At 44.9% G+C, this 16,772-nt stretch overlaps 1 protein-coding gene across 1 annotated transcript in view; it reads left to right on the top strand.

Annotated features, from left to right (window-relative positions):
- The window catches only part of nid2a (nidogen 2a (osteonidogen)), a 50,287-nt gene extending 34,680 nt beyond the window's left edge, over positions 1–15,607 (top strand). Inside the window, 14 exon segments of the mRNA XM_083758857.1 lie at positions 33–138; positions 606–736; positions 1,428–1,533; positions 2,890–3,023; positions 3,743–3,848; positions 6,232–6,361; positions 6,751–6,851; positions 7,533–7,717; positions 7,897–8,026; positions 8,115–8,286; positions 11,566–11,723; positions 12,105–12,228; positions 12,667–12,779; positions 15,370–15,607. Coding sequence (XP_083614983.1) covers positions 33–138; positions 606–736; positions 1,428–1,533; positions 2,890–3,023; positions 3,743–3,848; positions 6,232–6,361; positions 6,751–6,851; positions 7,533–7,717; positions 7,897–8,026; positions 8,115–8,286; positions 11,566–11,723; positions 12,105–12,228; positions 12,667–12,778 — 1,695 coding nt within the window. The 3' untranslated portion in view covers position 12,779; positions 15,370–15,607.
- The last annotated feature ends 1,165 nt before the right edge of the window (positions 15,608–16,772 follow it).

The raw sequence follows: 16,772 nt of genomic DNA on the forward strand, positions 1-16,772 counted from the left end.
TGACAATAAAGATTGATTGTGATTGGTTGCAGTGCCACGGCTCCACGGGACACTGCTGGTGCGTGGACACTGCGGGGCAGGAGAGACCAGGGACCAGGACGCCTTCCGGCACGCCGCCTACAGCCTGCGACAAACCAGGTGAGAAACATGTTACAGAAACATATTATTTCTGTAATGTTTTAGCCTAGTGTGTGTGATACCTGCCTAATTGTCTGGTGATGTTACGTACAGTGATGTACCGGTAAATATGTAAATGTATATTTCAATGTAATGGGTCCCAGGACCCAGGGGTGGTCTTTTTAGAATGGTCCCAGCAGGGACATTTTATTTATGTGTCCTACTTCAACAACGTTAGAGTACAGTACTGAGTACATTATTGCATCCCAGGACGTGCGCATCTTCAAAATGTTATGCTAACGGGAGCCTGGAGGCAGCTAACAATTCGATCAGATTACTACGGTTCTGGCGGGCTTCGTGTTAACCCATTCTGACCTGAGATCAGATTCTAAAAGTGTCTTCTACATCCTGACAGTTTTCTGAAAAAGCTATGTTTCTATGTCGGTGGTTCTTCCATTTTAAGTCCATTCTAATTCTTCTCTTCCCAGATGAAGTGCTTCCTAAGAGCCGGTGTGAGCATCACAGAGACAGCATTCAGACCACCAGTCCAGAGGGTTATCCTATCCACGGAGCCTTCGTCCCTCAGTGTGAAGAAGATGGCCAGTACAGACCCCTGCAGGTCAGCTGTTGTGTCTGTGTTTGGATTTATTTGAACCACTTTCAATCCACAGTGTCTCTGTTTCATTGGTGTGTTTAAGAACCTCTTGTATTGCATCGCAATAAGGGCAACTAAAAAAAAAACACGGTGAAGCAGCTTTCTGCGTCTACGGGCCGACCGTGTGGAACAGGCTCCCACTATACCTTCGACAGGCAGCCTCTGTCTTTAGACAGTTTATATTGGAGGGATGTTGGGGGGGGGGGGGGGGGATTACAGAAGCATTCCTCCAGTAAAGTAAACCCACATGTACAGTTGAGAAGAATTTAATTATCACCCCAAAGAAAAAAAACAAATAGAACAAACACGAAATACAAGTTCAGTAATATAACATCATCATATATCCTCAATCAAAAATGGGTTCAATTTACTGACAAATTGTGATTCTCATAATAAATAATATCACCTTTTGTCCACAGTGCCACGGCTCCACAGGGCATTGATTCTCATAATAAATAATATCACCTTTTGTCCACAGTGCCACGGCTCCACAGGGCATTGATTCTCATAATAAATAATATCACCTTTTGTCCACAGTGCCACGGCTCCACAGGGCATTGATTCTCATAATAAATAATATCACCTTTTGTCCACAGTGCCACGGCTCCACAGGGCATTGATTCTCATAATAAATAATATCACCTTTTGTCCACAGTGCCACGGCTCCACAGGGCATTGCTGGTGTGTGGACACTAGCGGGCAGGAGAGAGCAGGAACCAGGAGCACTCCCGGTACACCCCCCACAGACTGCCACAAGCCAGGTGAGAAGAGTGTGTGTGTGTGTGTGTGTGTGTGTGTGTGTGTGTGTGTGTGTGTGTGTGTGTGTGTGTGTGTGTGTGTGTGTGTGTGTGTGTGTGTGTGTGGACACACACAGACATAGAAATGCTTCAACAGGTGTGATACATCATGGCTCACCAAGACTCTGGCTAAACCTTGACCTTTGTCATTTATCATTCCTTAGACTGTGCGTCAAGCCAAACAGACCCTGTGTGTGTGTGTGTGTGTTCGCGCATGTACATGCGTGGGAGTTATCGTGTATTGGTCAGGTCATAGGGTTTTAGCCTTGGAATGTCTCGACAGGTGTGTGTTTACGTGCGTTTTGCGGCGGAGGGGTTGATCTTGGGGGTATGAAATTCTAGAGAAAAAGAAAGTAGTGTTTCATCATCCAAAAATCCTCAAAATGTGGTGCAAATCTTTGAATTCATATTCTTATTCTATTCATCGAACGTTTTTAACTCAAACGGGTCAGCGGGGCCAATTACATGTAATGTTTTGGGTCCTTGACATGAAGAAGTTTGAGGACCACTGACATAGAAACATAGGTTTTTCAGAAAACTGTCATGATTTAGAAGACATTTTGAATCTGGTCTCAGGTCTCAATGGGAATATAGTAAACCAATGTTGGGTGGAAGAGAGAGCGACCCGTGTTACCAAAGTCACCTGGGGAAGTAGTTGTGAGGGTGAAGGTAATGGTTACTGTGTGGTTTGAAATTATATTCAAATGTGGTACTTTCTAAAGATGTGTCTCCATCTCGGGACACTCGGACATGGAAGCCTGATTTACAGTTTGTGGGAAGGATGCTGCGACTTGTTGTGAGCTTGTACATCCGTTTTATTTTTTGGGAGAGTTAAATGATTAAATCAGCTCCCATGCTCAACGTGTTTTTGTTTGGCTGTTTTGGACTTCATAAAAACAACCCGATTACGATCTGGATTTTGGGCTGCCAGGTCTGAGAACAGAAAAGCAGCTGTGAGGGGCGGGCGTCCAGGCGAGAGATGACCGGGGCTGGGAGACATCTCTTGACAGAGTCCCTGCTTTGGAAGGTCTTTGACTGCAGGGCGGCTGCTGTTGAATGCAAAACAGGCCTCGGGCCATTGATGCGACGGCAATCTGGGTCTAAACACAAGCACCTCGTTTTAACGTGGTGATGTCAGCGGCGGTGACACGCGGGTCTCAGAAGGGTCAACGTTCTGCTTTTTAATCTCTCAAGCGGTGTGCAGAAATAGCTACTCCATAGTGGAGCTCAACATGGGAACGGTTAGTAAAAGAAATCATCACCGGTCGACTGTAATCATTAAAATCTCTGGCGCGCCTGTTAACCCTTCCCCTTTCCCAGATGAGCCAGTGCGTCAGAAGAGCCAGTGTGAGCATCACAGAGACAGCATCCAGACCAGCAGTCCAGGGGGTTACGCTCCGGTCGGGGCCTTCGTACCTCAGTGTGATGCTAATGGACAGTACGCCGCTCAACAGGTACAACCAGTGTTTATGTAGTAGACGGGTTGATAGAGCGACAGACAGAAGAGTTATTGTTTGGCTTATGCATGGTTTAAACACATACAGCGCCGGGGGTTTTCGATCGTCAAAATAGCTCCACTGCAGAGGTTTTTCACTAATGTTTGAAGGGAAAGAGGTCTTTATCAATTAGGTCGGGTAACTCGTGATTGAGGGTCAAAGTGTTAATTGTTAAACTGTTAATTGTTCGGTAAACAGCGTGTGTGGGGGGGGGGGGCTCCATTCATACTGGTACATTAGGACTTGGTCATACAGATATCTCCAGTCGTGACATTTTATTTTGCTTCCATGCTTATGGCTTATGTTGTGTATTGCAGCGCCACAGCTCTACTGCATACTGTGTTAATATGATGTTGTGTGTATTGTAGTGCACTGTGTTAATATATGACTAGTCCTTACCCGTTGTGAGATATTTCCCCCCCCCCCCCCGTGCGTTTGTAATTGACTAATACATTAATTAATAATCATTAATGTGTCAAATTGAAAAAAGGGCTTCGTTACGCCCTCCATATGCATATGGTCAATGCCTGTGTGGGAGTGATTGGTGCAGGCAGTAAGGAGTTACGGCACTGTTTCTGACAGACACACACACACACGGACACACACACACACACTCAGACATTCGGTGAATTATAGTATGATGATGATGTGTTAATATGATGATGTGTGTATTGCAGTGCCATGGCTCTACTGGACATTGCTGGTGTGTGGACAGTCTGGGACAGGAGAGGACAGGGACCAGGACATCACCCGGGACACCGCCCAGAGACTGTGATAAACCAGGTGAGAAGAATGTGCTTCTTTTTGCCGTCGTCGGAATCACAAGTGATCAGTGATAGTGGAAGTTGCAGCAACATTGTCACAAAAGTCATGACGTGCCTTTCTTAATATAGTCTTAAAAATCAGGAAATCTCAAAAGCCTAAAAAATATATATATAGATTCTCCACATGAACTTTATATATCTTCTATTCCGTCAAAGGCAAGGCAAATAAAGCAAGATTTATACTTGAGTATACTGAGATCTTGTCTCGCACCAAAAATAGCAAGAGAGACAGTTTGTGCGCTTGTAGATTGGCTGTTTTTGGCGCAAGACACCGGCACACTGCTAAATATCAGACTAGTTCATGTTTGGCGTGATACCAACTAAAGATGATGACATACGGAGAAGTAGAAGAGTATGCTGACCTCAGAACTTGGCCTGGTACTTGATATACACAGCCGGATAATGGAACTGAAGCTTTTAATTTGAGAAAAAAACACATTAGATTTACTTTGGAAGTCTTTCTGTCATCATGTAATACTTTAATAATTTGTTACGCAGTTGGAAATGTGTCTTGTAATGTGCATTTATTGAGCGGACATTTCAAAATGAAAGCCTTTATTTGGAAAATTGTAGTTTTGTGTTCAAGGATTTGAAATTGCCTTATTTAGAAGAGGTCTTTCTCTTTCGCAAGCATGCACGTGCGCACGCACGCGTGCACGTGTGCACGAGTGGTCAGTTCATTCTATAAATTCTATTTAGGACCAAGCAAACAGGTCATGTGGTCGTTGGGCCTTACGACGGGGTGCCAGTTGCTGCTAGGCAACCGACCCAAAACATGACGTTTTGGTTGAACGGCCATGCGTGGCAATGCTGTGTCACGCCCTCCGCATGCAGCCACACACGTGCGCGTGCACACACGCAGCCACGCGCACACACACACACACACATGCAAGCATTAACGGACACAACTACATCGACTTGAACATACGTTTGTTTATTTACACATATAAGCTACGGCTATACAGAGAAGCATGGTTAATGTCTCTCTTTCTTCTCTCTCTCTGTCTCTCTCTCTCTCTCTCTCTCTCTCTCTCTCTGTCTCTCTCTGTCTTTCTATCTCTCTCTCTCCTTACCTCTGTGATTTCCTGCCAATATACAAGGGGACACTGTTTGCTCTTCTCACCCATCTCTCAAATATTCTCTCTCTCTCTCTCTCTCTCTCTCTCTCTCTCTCTCTCTCTCTCTCTCTTAGCCCTTCAAACTTTTTTTCATAATTCTGTATCCAAAAGTAATTGTTGAGGCAAATGGTAGGGGACACTTACTGTATAAGACATTATATAGGATAGACGTTGGTTTAATACGTGAGCTGGGCATGAGCATGGGACAAGTACATTAAACACCGACCACCAGTCACAAACAGGTTGGCGCTCAAGTAGTAGAAAAGCAGGGATGAGAGCACAGCTTCTACAGAGATAAGAGACGAAGTGCTCGTGTCCCACTCACAGGACCAAGCTGTACCCAAAGCAATAGATAGCAAGCCTCCATGCCTGTGCCATGGAGTCATGACTCATGGTCAGAACATATACGGCAGAGAAGGTGAACTATGTAGTAACGATACAAGGTGTAATGTTACCATGATTATTTTATAACACAAACGGAGAGAGAGAGAGAGAGAGAGAGAGAGAGAGAGAGAGAGAGATAGAGAGAGATAGTGAGAGAAAGAAGTAAAGTGCGTGCGCGCACACGCACGCACGCATATGTGTGCGTGAGAGAGAGAGTTAAGTGTAAACATGAGCAGAAGTCTTAAGTGGTTTTAGGGTTTAGTTTTAAAACCTCTGCCATTAAAAAGATTTAACAACATAAACTGTTTGTAAAGAGTATATGGCAGTGAGACAGCCTTACACAAGCAAGACAAGTGTGTGCGTGTGCGTGTGTGTGTGCGTGTGCGTGTGCGTGTGTGTGTGCGTGTGTGTGCATGTGCATGTGTGTACACGTGCTCTTTTTCCTGGATATTCCCACCATGTAAACTCTCTTCTAGGTAGCTAGGCCACAGGAGTGAGGAGAGGAAATAAGGGAACAGAGAAGAAAGGAGAAAGGCAGAGAAAGGGACAGAATAGAAATTAAGAGAAATGTTAATTATTAATTAAAGATGGCGTGCCGTGAGTTTTGTACTTCTGTGTTGTATGTGTCTATGGAGTTAACAAGTCTAATAGACCCCCGGGTGTGGTTAGAATATTGAAATATGTCTTCCCAGTGTATTTTCGGTTTCTCAAAAAGGACCAATGGAATGGAATAAAATAATGAACTGGAACTTTAGTGTATCGAAGTGAAATATGAAAAATGATTCACAAATATGGCTGCTGCAAATGTGTAACCAGTGTGTTGGGTGCGTTTGATTTCAGTGTGGGTGGGGCCGACGCTGCGTCCTGAGACCGTGTGTGAACGCTGGAGGGCCAGCCTGATGGAGCACTACGGGGGTAACCCCGCCCCCCACAACTACCTGCCCCAATGTGAGCAAGACGGACAGTTCAGGTATGTACACTGACACACGCACCACACACACACACACACGTACTACCGCAGAAAAATGATTTTTTTTTTTAGCAGAACGTTTTCTGTCACAAACCAATTTGTCTGTCCGACTGTCAGGGTAGCGTGAACTCTCTGACCGTCACTGTCACAGCCCCTGTAGTTGGGCCCACTAGGGCCTGTGTGTATTCCTGTAGACCTATGCATTTGGCTTCCCACAGGTTCTGAGTTGCTGATCAGGTGCATTGGGAGCACCTGGCCAGTGTTCCCAAGGTGCACCTGATCAGCAACTCAGAACCTGTGGGTCACTGTGTGTGTTTGTCTATCTATTGGTCTGTCTGTGTTCTCTCTGACGGCCTGTGTGTGTGTGTGTGTGTGTGTGTGTCCCTCAGTGTGGTACAGTGTTACGGAGACACCAGTTACTGCTGGTGTGTGGACCAGGATGGACGAGAGGTCCCCGGGACTCGATCCCACGACGCGGTGAAACCTGCATGTATGTCCATTTCTCTAGAGACTTCACACATATAGCATACAGTAGATGTAGCAAGAATGTGTAGAAAATGTCATGTAATAGTAATAATAGTAATAATGATAATAAAGGATTATAAGTGTCTTTTGTCATGATATATCATAATGAACCTTTTCCCTCCCAATTAGGGCTGTCACGGTTAATAGTCACGATTACGCAGATTAACGATTTACCGTATTGTCCAGAATATAAGATGACTCTGATTATTAGACGACCCCCATTTTAGTGGAAAAATAACATTGTCTAGTCCCCGAATATAATACGACCCTGTTTTATAGGATATTTCCATTGGAAAAAACACATATATTCAGGCCAATAGGGGTAGTGTTTTCGGGCATTGGAAATTGGAACGTGATAAATAGAAATTACATTTCTGCTTGCCTTTTAAGCTTCGTAATGAAAAAGTGCACAGGGCAGATATGACACATTTCTGAAATATACCAAGAAATTGCTGCCATTTTTATACTTTATTAGCGGAAATATCTGATCTACAAGCTTACGAGTGATGCGTTGTGAGCTTGTAGAGCTGCTATTTCTGTATGGACATCTTTCAATGTGGAACCGATTACGACGATCATGACAAAATAATTGCGATTGGACGATTATGTAATAATTGTGACAACTCTACGCCCAATCCCATTCCAGGTATTTCCACGGTGGCCCCTCCCACCATGCACCCACTGCCCAATCCAACTGTGACTCTGCCGCCCTCGTCTGGCTCTGATGGGGAGGTCACCCTGCTCTATGCTCAGGGACAGCAAATAGGAGCGCTGCCTCTCAACGGTACCCGACTGGACCCCTCCCGCGCCAAGTCGCTGCTGGCTCTACATGTAAGATAGATTGATTGATCCATTGATTTACTGGTTAATCGATGGTTACACAATGCTGGACTGACTACGCTCGTGCGTGCGCATGTGTGTGTGTGCGCGCGCTTGTGTGTGTGTTTATGCGGATAGATTGCCTATTTCCGAATGTTCGCCCCCTAATATATGTGTGTGTGTGTGCACAGGGATCCATCGTGGTTGGCGTTGACTATGACTGCAGGGAGAACAAGGTGTACTGGTCAGATCTAGCTGGAAGGACCATAAGCAGAGCTTCAATGGAGACTGGAGCAGAGCCCGAGATACTCATTAACACAGGTAGGCATCGTGGAAGGAACAGGTTATTCCAACCAAAGTTGTAATTAAAAACAATAATGTAACGAGAACATGTCTGTCTCTGCTGCAGATCTCACCAGCCCAGAGGGCCTGTCCTTGGACGTGGCTCGCAGGTGGATGTTCTGGGTGGACTCCACCCCCGACAAGATCGAACGCTCCGACCTTGACGGCAGCAACCGGCGGACACTGTTCGACACGGACCTGGTCAACCCCCGTGCCATCATCGCCGTCTCCTCTACCGGGTGAGCCTGCCTGTCTGTGGTCGGTTTGATTGTTTTGTTTGGCTACAGTCTGTGGGCAGCAGCAACACAATGAAATACAGGCCATTATGGATTTAAAGACTTTCCATTTTGTTCAACAACTCAGTACCAGAGACTAGAATATCACAGATTAGTCCTGGTTCTCTGGTTTCTGGCTTTGGAGGAGTGTTGTTTGTGTTCACCGGCTGCCAGAGAGCCCAGGGACACGACCGTGTATGTGAATGTTAGCTCTAAACCATTAAGACCTGAGGCTGATCCTACAAATGCCTTCTAAATCCTAACAGATTTCTGAAAAACGTATGTTGCTAATATCAGTGGTTCTCATACTTTTTCATGCCAAGGGCCCCCAAAAGGTTATATATTTGGCCACCGACCCCCATCTCAACATATTTTGTTCCACGGAGCGCCAGAAGCAAAGATTTGAGAATGTTTGCTTCAACAAATATATATACAAGATTTGCACACATTTTCTACAAGCTTGTATATCTGCTGTTTTTGAATAGCCAAAGTATAAACTAATGGTAAAAGTGGTTCAAATCTAAAATGACACTTTCCTGGTCTTAATGGGTTAAAGCGCAGCTTGTTCCTTTAATTAGGAATATGTTATGTTAACGATGTAGTGTCTTGTAGTGTCATGCCGCTGTTATAAAGTTTTTAGTGCCTTCGCGTTGTGTGTTCAACCGCATCACGCCAAGAAAACCATACTGGGTTTAGTGACGCTATTAAAATGTAGCAAAACGCGCACGCAGGCACACACACACACACACACACACACACTCACACACACACACACACACACACACACGTAAAGCTGAGTATCACTGAAACGGCTTTTAAGGAACAGCATGTGGTTTTCATTATCACAGCTTGTGTGTGTGTGTGTGTGTGTGTGTGTGTGTGTGTGTTCTTGTTTGTTATAGTTTCATACAAATAATATATATATATTATATATAATATAAAAAACTAATGCAAAATGGGTGTGTGTGTGTGTGTGTGTGCGTGTGCGTGTGCGTGCGCACGCTTGTGTGCTTGCTAATGGGGCGATACAAATCAGTAACAGCAATAACTTGAATCATAAAACCCCAAATGTGTGTTTCAAATTACTGGGTCAACAGTGTAAGGTTGTATCTGACTCAGGGCCGAGAGAGAGGGAGAGAGTGTGTGTGTGTGTGTGTGTGACTGTGTGTGTGTGACGTGTGTGTGTGTGTGTGTGTGTGTGTGTGTGTGTGTGTGTGTGTGTGTGTGTGTGTGTGTGTGTGTGTGTGTGTGTGTGTGTGTGTGTGTGTTCTGATAAATTGCCAAGCTCTTGAAGTAATCACTGCTTCGCATGGCTTAAATTATGATTAAGCATAAGCTACATGTTTTCTGAGGTTAGACACGTGTGTGTACTACACACACACACACACACACGTAAATAGGCATGCATGCATTCATAAATACTCACACAACATAACACAAAGCCCAGGGTGACAAAGATATTACAAAATGCTGGCGAAAACATCAGTGAGAGCAGACATCTCTCTCACACACACACACACACACACACACACACACACACACACACACACACACAGGGACAGGAATACGTGCTTAAATGCACCTTGACGCAGCTGATTAGGTAGCAGGCGGGATCAGACAGGGCTCTCATGTCGTGTGGTGTGTGTTACCTGTGGTTCCACATGTAGTCTATCATCTCTAGATGAATAACAGCACGACATGCAACAAACGCACGCACGCACGCACACACACACACACACACACACACACACACACACACACACACACACACACACACACACACTGACACACACACACACACACACACACACACACACACACACACACACCACACATCCTGACTGTGTGTTAACACTATATTTTAGCCCAGCCCATCTGGACTTACAGAACACCTTTACTTAAATAATGACAATCAACTGTCATGACAGTTCACAAACATTACGATGATCAAATGAATACACCCCAAGTTTTTTTTAATTGAAGATTACATAATTATATTTAGACAACATAAAATAAAATACACCATTCCACTGCACTATACTGCAGCTCAGTGACCGTTTTAATGTCAAGGACCCCCATTAGCAGAAACCTCATATCTCCATATTTCAAATGGTTTTTTTTTCTGGCTGCGTGTAACACAAATGCAGTGAAAATAGCCATTTGTCTTCGTATTCGTTTTTCTTTTTCTTTTATTCTTTTGTTTTGTGACATAGCGACTATGTTGTACACATCCATCACACATGCTCACAGGCACGGGCAGACGCAAAGAAGATACAGTCCACCATTCATGTTCAATGGATGCCAACGACATGAAGATGCAAAGATTCATCCAGTGTTTGTAGCCACCGCAAAAGCTACAACAGCTACAAAAGCTACAAAGACGTTGAGCTGGTTAATCAGCTAAAAAGATGCAAAGCTGCAAATACGCTCTGTAGCTTTGCATCTTTGCATATGCCTCGTGTGAACGCAACATTAGGGTTTGGCTGTGGTCTTATACAGACAAACCTACCATGGGTGAGCTGATCAGAGCTCTGTGTTAAGGATGCTGTCAGTGGAATGGAACCTGTGACCTTGTGTTTACAGAACAGACAAGCCGTGGGTTCCACTAAACCCCTTTGACATGCTCTTCAGTATGCGCGCAGCACAGGACTATACATATTATGTCATAAGAGCTTTCAGACGCGACGAGTCGGTGGCAAAGGTCACACGTTGCTTTGAGTAACCCGACCGTGACCTCATCAGCGCGAGACAGGTGGTCGTGACCTCATCAGCGCTAGACGGCGGGTTCCCCCGAGACTGGTGCCGTGTGTGTGTTTGTGTGCGTGTGTGCCTATTCAACTCTTGTCTTGTAATATTAGCCAGACGCCCAATGGCCCATGCTCGCCAACCAAAACAAGTCTGGGGAAAAAAACAACTCTGTTTTCAGGCAACGAAGTCACTGTTTTTAATGCAGTTTGCCGTAACATTTTCAATCTAGGTGAACTGGGTTTTGCCAAACACGTCACATATCATCAGCACAGTGTCATGTGAGCTTTTAGATCTGTTTTTGGAGCGAGAAACGAGGCACAGCCGTGCTTTTAGTCCTGTCATCTCACGAAGAAGACAAGACTGAGATTGATTGACCACAGCAGGGCTCTGACTTATTTTTGTTGCTAAACTCACACTGTAGCTGTAATAATAACAGACAGAAGAACCAAAGCTCATTTTGTGTGCGTGTGTGTGTGTGCGTGTGTGCGTGTGCAGGACTCTGTACTGGACCGACTGGAACCGGGAGGCCCCGAAGATCGAGTGTGCCACGGTGGAGGGCACCAACCGGCGGGTGATCGTGTCCGACGGCATCGGCTTGCCCAACGCCCTCACCTACGACTCGTCGTCCCGACAGATCTGCTGGGCTGACGCAGGTACTGCTGCTCGTACTACTACTACTACTGCTGCTGCTAGTAGTAGTATTACTATGTGTATTACCACAGACATTGCATACATAATATAAATAAATATAATACTACGGATATTATATTTTTGATCAGCTTGCAGAGCTGATCTACAGTTACTGTCGGCTGTAGCGGACACTTTTTGGCTGCCTCTAGTCTAGGCTGCCTCGTCTAAGCCAATGGGAGGCTTACCCATAAAGCCTGTGTGTGTCTGAGCGGCATAAAAGCCCATACTCTGATATGCCTTGAATATGACTTGAATCATTTCTCGTTATAAAGAGTTCTTCCTGCTTTTTCAAATAATTAATCTCTCTCTCTCTCTCTCTCTCTGTCTCTGTGTCTCTCTCTCAGGCACTAAGCGTTTGGAGTGTATATCTCCAGATGGATCGGGACGGAGGGTGATCCACCCCACACTCAACTATCCTTTCAGCATGGTCTACTACAGAAACCACTTCTACTACACTGACTGGAGAAGGTACGGAGTCTGATGTTTAACCTCATGTACCCTGGTCACCTGACCACCTAAATTCAATGAATGGGCTAAAACTGGATGGAAACAATTTTAAAATGTAATAAATAATAATAATATTGTCTAAGGTGGGCCGGTTTCCAAATTTTAAAGACAGTAGGCTGACAGGAAATGGGGAGAGAGATGGGGGGGGGGGGGGGGGGTGACATGCAGTGAAGACACTGCCAGACTGGATTACCAGCCATGGTGCCTGGACCGCTGAGCCATGGCCCAGGCCCTTTTTATCTTCACTTTTTCTTCACACATGCACCCACAAAGCTGGGCATGGCAGGTGTAGCACTCCTCAAAAACGGACAACATGTATGCTTCCATTGATGATGTCTATTGGTGTGTCTCACATCCATTCTCCCCCCCCCCCCTCTCTCTCTCTCTCTCTCTCTCTAGGGATGGAGTGATAGCGCTGAACAGGGACAGCAGTCAGTTCACAGACGAGTACCTGCCTGACCAGCGGTCTCATCTGTACGGCATCGCCATAGCAACCACCCGCTGTCTATGAGGTGAGCTGCTACGCACACACACACACACACACACACACACACACACACACACACACACACACACACACAGGTGTTTGTGCCCCTGGCTGACATAGACACTGAGCTCACTGACCTACCTGACTGGACTGAAGTCATGGTGTCAGTCAACACCAGTCAACCAATCAAGACAGTTGACGTAGGTCTTTATAATAGCCTGTGTGTGTGTGTGTGTGTGTGTGTGTGTGTGTGTGTGTGTGTGTGTGTGTGTGTGTGTGTGTGTGTGTGTGCATGCGCGGTGTGTGTGTGTGTAAATGCAGTCTTTGTTGTCTGAGAGAAGACCAGTCCTGTTTCATCACTTTGCTTCTAAAGAACAGTCATCACACAGCTGGACTAGACACTTACTCCACATCTATTCTATACCTGTGTGCGGCACATGCATGCAGGTGTGACAGGGAGACTAAAGGGCAATGATTATACAACTGTCTATATCTTGTCTACTCGTCTTCCTTGTGTGTGTGTGTGTGTGTGTGTGTGTGTGTGTGTGAGTGTGTGTGAGAGACTAAAGGACAATGATTACACAGCTGTTAAAGGCCTTCTACCTTCATTTGTGTGTGTGTGTGTGTGTGTGTGTGTGTGTGTGTGTGTGTGTGTGTGTGTGTGTGTGTGTGTGTGTGTGTGTGTGTGTGTGTGTGTGTGTGTGTGTGTGTGTGTGTGTGTGTGTGTGTGTGTGTGTGTGTGTGTGTGTGTGTGTGTGTGTGTGTGTGTGCGTGTGTGCGTGTCATGTTTGATGTGTTGTTGTGAGTCGGAGATGGCGTTAAATCCTTCAAAAGCCATGCGTTAAGTGTGTTTAAAGTACAAAGGTAGACCACTAAACATAAGGATAATCCTCAAAGTAGCACCTTGAAAACCCCTGGAAGTTGTTGTCCTCAAACGTGCACACCTACTGTACGTACTGTACGTAGCCTACATATCGTCACTAGTCTCGGCCTCAAACCTCGTATCTCCCTAGATCAGTGGTTTTCAACCCTTTGCATATCAAGGTCCAGTATTTATTTGGCATTTGAGCCTTTAAGGAGATTTTAGCCTCCCTGACCCAAAACGTTGAATACTTTGTTGTCGTTGGAATCGGATACAATTATTTTTCACAATTCCATGCTGTCTTGATGTGGTACCGCATAGGAGAGATAACAGGCCGGTCTCCAAGGCTAATAACAGGCAAACGATCAAAATAACAATTATTCTACATTCCCTAATTGTGTAGACTTATTGTAAATTAAGTAATGCAGACTTTAAACAATAATGTAACTCTTGAGAGCGTAATATGAAACCAAATGGACCCGTAACGCTCTCAAGCCCTCTCAACCACTGTCATAGATGAATGCCGGATGTCAGACTTTGTGAGAGCAGTGACAATAGCTGTTCTCACGTGCTCACGTGTTGCATGTTGGGCTTGTAGATCTGCTATTTGGGCCTGTAATGATATGCCTAAAGTAGGTAAACCAGGCTGAAAGTGGTTAAGCCTGGTCGTGTTTTTGATGATGATATGCACGCACACTCGCGAAGGAAAGCGCACACCTCTCAACTCCCAAAGCTGTTGTGTGTTATTGAAAACGTGACGTCAACCCGACCGAACCCCAAAGTGCAGTAATACCCGCTTGGTTCAAAGATGTCACCGTGTGTGTACTGTGTACGTGTGGTGTAATTGCGACAATGATGACAGCTCTTACTTAAACACACTTGTTAAGGCTTTGGGGGCGCTCGCTTTGACACAGCTTTAAAAGCTGAACAAACACCACAGGATGTCGTGTTTGTTCTGTCATTATGGGAACTTTGCCTTTTCATCCTGTCGCTCAAAATGTGCTCCATCTCTGCTGACCTAACATTACCATGTTCACCTTTAGACTACTAGAACAGGAAACCTAATTTGTTTGCTTAAATCTACGAAGATTGCGGCAGTCTCGACGATTAGGTTTAACTGCCGTTAACACCACTCTAACCTCGTGAACCGTCGTATCCATATTCTTAGTGGAAAGTGGATAAATAGAATCTACAAGCTCAGACACATTGTTAGTTGTAGATCGGTTATTTTCGGCAGAGATATATTTGAGAACTACTGGTTTGGCTGATGATCAATCCACTGCAATATACAGTACAAAGCTGATCGTCAGGCAATGGTGTAAACTGTAAAGTAACTAAGTACATTTACTCAAGTACTGAGTACGATTTTGAGGTATTGTACTTTACTTGAGTATTTCCAATTCTTAAACTTCTACTCCACTACGTCTCAGATGTCGTGATGCAACGCATTGTGAGTTTATAGATCGGTTATTTTCAAAAGATTGTGTACACATTTTGGACATTCTGCAATATGAGTACTTGCACTTTTAGTGCATTTTGATGCCTATACTTTTGTACTTTTAATTGAGTACATTTTTAATTGATACTAATTGATACTTTTACTGAAGTAAAATATTTGAGTACTTTTTCCGCCACTGATCGTCAGGTCTCATCTGAACGCATCCAGCTATTGAGCAATTCCACCAACGTGTGCGGCCAGTGACAGTACATCTTTGGTTCCTAACAGCGTGTGACTTATGGTTTGTTGTTGCAGGGAGCCACTAACTACAGAAGCGGCGTCATCGGAGTCCTTTGGTGCTATAATTTTGGTGCTCGTCCTGAAGAGAGGGCACACACGCGCGCGTGCAAACACACACCCTTCTCTGGGTGCCTCAGAGGACAAAAGGACACTCACTAGGGAGCAAGACGGCTTCCTTGTTGTCACATCTGCCGTCGGAGCGAATTCACAAACCCTCCCGACCACCCTTCACACCCACACAACCGTGCAAACACCCCCCCAAATCCTGTTTATTTTCCTTAGACCTACCCTCCTCTCCCACCACCACCAAATAAATGTTTTGTAAATGTGTTTTATACCTCATTTTTTATTTTTCGGGTTTGTTTCTACTGTATTTTTGTATGTGAGAATTGTTTTTGTTTTTTCTATTCAGTCCAAAGGAGAAGTGTTTTAAGCTGTATGTGTGAGTCTAGTTTTTATTTCAATCAAAATAAGTTTTTAAAACGTTCACCCGTTCGAGCCAAACTCCCATTGGGTAGCTGTGCCGGGGTCATAGGGACTTTAAGCAACGACTGTTTTCAGGACTGCTCCGCCAGGCGGAAGTACGGCGGCTATGACGGACCCACCGTAGCTGTCAAAATCGTTAAGCAAACAGCGCGACGGCGACATTGGTTCCCATGGTGACGCGTCTATGCAGCATGTGTCAAACTTTTCTTTTTAACACCCCGTCGCGCATCAGCTAACTTGCCGATATTGCTTAATAATTCTTATGCGCTGGACATGATCAGCAGTGGAAAGAGGAAGGTGCTGGAGCAATCTGTGTTATTCTAAAACAGTTTTAATAAACATGGTTAATATGACATATGGTATTAGTGTTATTTCTTCATTCAGAGCATGCCAACACATTACACAGCATAAGAGAGGTGATGGAGCAATCGGTGTAAATGTGTGACAGCTATAATTTCAATAAACATGGTTATGGCGTTGTAGACACTACTGCCGTAGTAGAAAGGGCTGCGACGGAGAGCAGGTTTATGTATCGAGCACTGATCCGTTGCCGGAGCCGACTGCCGTAGCCGTTGTTGCTTAAAGTCGCTATTCTTGTTAGCTGTACACCAGGGAATTCTGGGTAGCTGTGCCAGGGCATTCAACTAGATCAGGGATTCCCAAACTTTGTCATGTCAAGGACCCCCAAATTGACACTAATTCGCCATTTGAAGAGTTATGCCAGGGACCCCCATAAGAGATGATTTTTATGGCTCTAGCAGTGATTCTCAACCTATTCAATTTCAAGCACTCCCAGTTTGACATGCATTATAGGCTACGGATCCCCATTTAATGGCATTTCTATCTCTGGGACCCCAATGTACAGTATATTGTAAAATCAATGTTAATTTAACTCTGAGAGTGTCTGAGTTACAGACCTGTAAGGTTCCATT

This window comes from Protomyctophum parallelum (genome assembly GCF_964188405.1).
Source record: "Protomyctophum parallelum genome assembly, chromosome: 23".
NCBI classification, from domain to species: Eukaryota; Metazoa; Chordata; class Actinopteri; order Myctophiformes; family Myctophidae; genus Protomyctophum; species Protomyctophum parallelum.